The 6194-nt window shown below is 47.6% G+C and overlaps 1 protein-coding gene across 1 annotated transcript; it reads left to right on the plus strand.

Annotated features, from left to right (window-relative positions):
• Positions 1-4975: 4975 nt before the first annotated feature.
• Positions 4976-5624, plus strand: lrrc52 (leucine rich repeat containing 52; the record flags this gene model as incomplete). The annotated part of the gene is made up of 1 exon (XM_071522385.1): positions 4976-5624. A coding segment is annotated over exon 1 (649 nt), but the record flags the coding sequence as incomplete, so codon positions are not given.
• Positions 5625-6194: the final 570 nt, after the last annotated feature.

Genomic DNA, 6194 nt, shown 5'->3' on the forward strand with positions numbered 1-6194 from the left:
GCTGGGCATGAGTCAGAGCCAGTGAATGGCGTCCCTTCCCTCGATCCCTAAACTAGATTACATTCATTGCTGTGCAGCCTGTGCCACGGGTCGTAGAGTTGCCTTCGGGTCAGGCTGTTGTTTAACTCATCTGAGGGGTTGGTTTATTTACAGAACCTCATCGAGGAAAACAACAGTGGTGCAATGCCACCATGTGTGTCTGCATGCGCTTGTGTAGGTGTGTGTGTGTGCTGGGTTGGAGATGGAGGGGGTAGTGGTGGAGATAAAGACATTAACCTTCCAACCTCCAGGAATAAGGAAGCAGGTGTATGAATATAAACAACAGTTTGTTTGAGATAATGCGAATTTGTGTGTGTGTGTGTGTGTGTGTGTGTGTGTGTGTATCTGTGTGCACATGCATTTGTATGCGTGCGTGTGTGTGGAGGGGCAGGGCTAGGAGGCTGGCATTATGTGAGCACATTAACTCCAGTAAAGTGCACAGAAGCAGGGTGGAGTGGATTAACACGCTCTGCTGACTCTGCAGAACCAACAGCCATCAACAAGCCAGAACTGACCCTGGACCTGCCATCAGGCTGAAGACATGGCCATAATGACACTGAATGTGATACTTGCTGATGTCATCAACTGTTACTGAGCGACACTGATTTGTAAACAGTTCAAACCTTGTTAACATATGTTTACATAATATGTAATTCTATTAAAAGTAAAAACTCCATGCACAGCACTTCACAAGGAAACTATCCTGTATTTTGACCACATTCATATCAATCTGCTGTTCAGTCATGTTATATGTAATGATAGGGAGACATGGACAATAAATAAAAAAACACATGTTGTTTAACCTGCTCCAACCCCAGAGTGTGCACACAGATACACACACACACACACACACACACACACAGCCTAGTAGAAGCAGTCAGGGTGACTGATAGATGATCTCACTCCTGGTCCAATTACATTAGAATGAGGGAGATGGTTATGTGCTCAAAGAAAAACCTGTGAGTTACAGCCTGAACGATAGTGAAGCAAGATGGGGAGAGAAAGATGTGACCATACTGAGCCACAGGGAGAGAAAATGTGAAGGAGGGAAATAAGAGTTACAGCTACACAAGGAAGAGGAGAGAGAGAGAGGTGGAGAATGAATTGTTCAGCCCACATTCACCATGTTCTGTTCTGAAATTGGGCTTGTAGGATGATTTTTTGCCTCCACAAAAAATGAAGCCTTCCAAAGAAAAACAGAGAGATGTGAAGCTGTATAGTAAAAGGTGTGAGAGGGAGAGAGTTTTGAAGAGGAGAGGTGGAGTGAAGGTGAGCGTCCCGTCTGATGGAAGCAGCGGCAGTCCCCTCCGGCCGGGGGCCAGACCGGCCGTCTGCCTGCTGACAGCTGACACTGCACACACCCTTATTAAATAATAAAGATGTTTCACTGCTCAGCCTGGCCCACACCCTCTACACACACACACACATATTCTCAAAACATATTGTCACACAAGCAAGGTACGTGCATGCATACATACATGACACATAGTATGTACTGTACACACATGACCATACAACACAAGGCCTCCTATCAGGTATCCTTGGCACACACAGCCATGTAAACACACACATACACATAACATTCATACACATACACACACACACACACACAGGCTTACACAAACGCTTCTGCAAGCTGACACCGTTCGGAGCGGCCAGGGAGGAAAGTTACACTAATGATTCTGATCGCGAGGCTTTACCAAGGCAGTTATCTGCGAATACGATCCAGCAGGGCCATTAAGACAGCAAACCCATGACAGAGGTAACAGACAGGCCGTCAGAAAGAGAGACTGATCGAACGGGCTCATCTTCCTCCAGACTGCTCTGTTCTCAGTCAAGCTATCCTCGTATCGTGATATGTCACACTGGAGATAGTTGCATAAGGTTGTCAGTGTGTCAGTGCTGCAGCGGGACAATTATCTGTGACTCTGACAAACGTATCAATCTGTCATCCGTTCTCTTGTCCTCTGGTCAGGCACTTGGCTGTTGTGAGCAGCATTCAGTTTGCTGTTGATTATTTTACAAAATTGTACGTTTACATTTTAGATTTTAGACATTTAGCTAACACTGTCTTGTTATGAAGAACATTCAATATTCAATATTATTGTTAAATTGTCACCCAAAGTGTTCCAAAAAGAGAAAAATATTCTGTATTTGAGCTATTTGGATTCAATTTCATAATATTTTCCCAAATATTATGAAGAAGGTTCATTATAAGCCATATTAACAGGGCATATTAGAGACTATTTTTCACCCCAAATGATCAGTCAATTAGTGTCCAATACCATGTTTGACCCACGGTCCCATGTTAAAATGTTGGTCAGCCCTGATTTATCCTGTGTTATAAAATGTTAGCGCTCTATTTCCCTTTAAGCCTCTAAGAACCCACTCAAATGAGAGTGTAACGTGTTAGATAGAGCTGTGGTGGGTGGACTGTTCCACTGGAGGATATTATACAATTAGAACATGCAAACTGGTATGAATTATTGGTAACGAAGACAGTGCTTCTCAAAGTGGGGTCCGGGGACCTCCACGGGTCCTTGAGGTGGTTCCAGGGGGCTCCCGGCAAATGGGGAATAGTTTAATTTTACTATAGTTTAATTTAGAGAATGTATAAGAATGATTGTTCTAATTATAGATTTCACTTTAACCACGTCCATTTCATTATCTCCCCACGTACAGTGTAAACAGTTGTACAATTTAATAAATCAATAAGAACAAAAATCTTATATGTGTCCCTGAGACTAAATCAAATGGGGTCTTTGGCCTTAATGTGTCTATTTGGGGATTAATGAAATTAAAACTTTTAAGAACCCCTGGTCTAAGAGCTGCAACAAGAGAAAGGCACAGCCTGTATTTTGTAATAATACGTTTGTAGTCGAACTACAACCCATCCACAGTATACTAAATCAGTCCACTGGAGAAAAAAAAATAGCCTATGACAGTGTTACCCATGCTGCTTTAGGGGCCGCTTGCAGCCCACTAATGACCTCTGTGTGGCCTTTGAATAAAGCACTTCTGTGGAGGCATCAGATCCATCCGTACTTTAAACAAAAAATGTAGGTGGAAGTGGAAGGAATTATGTCCAAGAGATTTTTTTATAGCCCAAAACAAAGTAGGCTGAGCTTAATTTTACCTGGGGCAGGGAGCAGATTAATCCATTCCTTTTATTGGTTTATTTAAGAATATTTCAGGTTATAATCACGTTTTAACAGGTTAGAAACAAGCCATGATGGTATGGACAATATTTAATCAATAGTTGGGATGGCAAGTATCCCACCACTTGGCAAAAAATTATCATTTTTTATTTCATCCTTCTACTCAATCCAATATATACATTGCCATTGTTACAGTGAGTGACAACACCAATATAGGAAAGTTTGGCAGCAAAGACACAAGTTGGCCCTCAGCATCTCGTCAAGCTCCTTTAAAAGCCTAATGCAGATAATGTGATGCACATAAACGTCGACAGCTGTACTTGTGACTTCACTGCCTTCCCAAATTAATATTTGAGTAGGCCAAAATGAATAACGCAGCACACAATCCAATTCAAGTGTATTATGTTGTCAACAAGCTGCTGAGGGACAAAATGAAGGGAAATTTGCCGCTGAACAACTGACAACTGGACCACATGAGGGGCGCAGATAAGACCTGCTAAATCCCTGCATGGCCACAGGCTGCGACTCCCAGGCAAGATTATTATTGACTTGTTTATACACACACACACACACACACACGCACACACGCACACGTACACGCACACGCACGCACGCGCGCGCGCGCGCGCGCACACACACACACACACACACACACACACACGCAGGAGACAGGCTCCTTCAGCCCATCAGACGGTCTGTACTCTGGACGTCTGGTTTTTATGAAGGGGCAACACCTGGTGACGTCACCACTGGGGCACTGATAATCAGATTTTCTGACAGCGAACCGCATGGTCTGACACACACACACACACGCGCGCGCGCAGGCACACACGCACACACACACACGCACACACACACACACATACATACATACACAAACACACCACACAAACACACACACACGCACACGCATACACACTTACACACACATACCACTCAATTTCTTTATACAGACCTGCAGCAAGAGCGTGATAGGAGACAGTGAGAAGGAGTAAAGAGAGGGAGAGAGATAAGCAAGAGAAAGAGAGGGAGTGAGTGAGAGAGAAAGGGGATGAGGGAGGGAGGGAGGGAGACGGAGAGAGAGAGAGAGAGAGAGAGAGAGAGAGCGCACATCACAGCGCAGTAGGAGCGACAGTCACACAGATCTGTCTGAGCGGAGTGGAGGAACGCACTTTTCCATCGCGCTCTTCAGAAAAACAGATTTGACTGTTGGCCAGTGGTGTTACCACAGACCAACACACACACACAAGGACACACTGAGCGGGGAAGCCTACATCTTCGTTAAAAGACACCGGGGGAACCCACATCCACGATCCAGGAAATTTGCGCATGACATGGCATCTGTTTGGAAACTAAATGAACAATGCACTCTGCTGGCGACAACTAATTCACAAAGATGAAATACCAAGACGCCGGTTCCCAAGCTCCAGTGGTCCGCTTTGGTATTTTCACGTGGGACAAAGTCCGGTAAGCCTGCACGATTCTCACCCACAGAGCGACTAAGCGTCTCTCGGTCACCTTCCGAAACCACGGCTGTCTTGTGGCGACGTGCGTGGTGCGCCAGAGTGCGTGTGAGTGACTGACCGATAGTCCTTTTGAAAGAGAAGGAGAGGCTGGATATAAACAGCATCCAGACATCCAGGCACCGACAGCCAGACACCCAGAGTAGCCGCCTCGCCTCTCTCCCCGCTCCGCAGACCCATGCAGGATGCCCGGGGAGCGCCGGGGAGTCCTGGTCCAGCTCAGCCCGAGTTCATGACGCTCTGGGCGGCCTCGTCATGCGTCTCCTGCCCGAGCCCAGTGCCCAGTCCCTCCGGCTCCTCTTCCTCTTTATCTTCGTGATGGGGGTGGCCCCGTCCCCGGCTCTCACAGCCGGCTGCCCCGACAGATGCGTGTGCGACGACCAGCTGGTGGTCCAGTGCGCCGGGCAGGAGCTCACCCTCTTTCCCAGCGATCTCCCCCTCGCCACCCGGCAGCTCATCATCTCCAACAACCGCATCGGGGACCTTCCGGCGCTGCAGCTCAACTACCTGTCCGATCTGGTGTATCTGGACTGCAGCAACAACTCTCTGACCGAGATCTCCGAGTCCACCTTCGGGAACCTGCGGAAACTCGCCTATCTGGACCTGTCGTTCAACACGCTGCTGCAGATCGAGGACCGGACTTTCGGGCCCCTGGCGTCTCTGGTGATGCTCCGGCTGACGGATAACCCGGCGCTGGGGGAGATCCACCCGGACGCCTTCTCGGAGAACATGGCTCTGCAGGTCCTGGATGTGAGCCGGAACAACCTAACGGCCCTCAACATCAGCACCCTGATCGCCCTGCCCGCTCTGCGGTCTCTGGGGCTGAGCGGCAACCCGTGGAGGTGCGACTGTGACACCGAGGACCTCTGCCTCTGGGTGCAGATAGAGGGCTTCAAGTTCCAAGGTGAGGACGGACGGGGTGCGAAAGCAATTAGACACATAGGTTTTATTCCCAACACACACACACACACACACACACACACACACACAGGACCATATAGGGTGATCAAAACGGTAAAATGTTGTGAGTAACGAGTAAAATGTTGTGTGCTGCATTCTATGATTATGATTCACGGGATGTTTCAACCCTTTGATCTCATTTGCAGAAATAGCTTATTTCTGCAAAAAATAGGCTGCCCTGTCCTGCCTGTCCTTCCCCAAACTCCACCCATGTCCTGTCCAGGTAGCAGCAGTTTGGACTCTATGGCCGGTGGTCCCCTGCATGTTTTGTTTGTTTGGCTCTGGAGGCGGGATCCTCTTGCATCCTGGCCAGTCGAATAAACACAAAGACCATGAGCCAAAGACGCTCCAAGGTCTTATCATTTGTTATTGTCACATCAACTCATTTAGCTAATTCGATTGTGGGCGCTCAGTCAATGTAGTTTCTGATGGTGGGCCACTTATTGCACTGTTGCTCCCTCTCCCTCTCTCTCTCTCTCTCTGTGTCTCTCTGTCTGTCTCTCTCTCTCTCTCT

The sequence above is a fragment of the Centroberyx affinis genome, unplaced genomic scaffold, assembly GCF_046629955.1.
Source record: "Centroberyx affinis isolate AG114_WGS23_722 - 3 ecotype Tasmania unplaced genomic scaffold, CSIRO-AGI_Caff_v1 ptg000983l_1, whole genome shotgun sequence".
NCBI lineage: Eukaryota > Metazoa > Chordata > Actinopteri > Beryciformes > Berycidae > Centroberyx > Centroberyx affinis.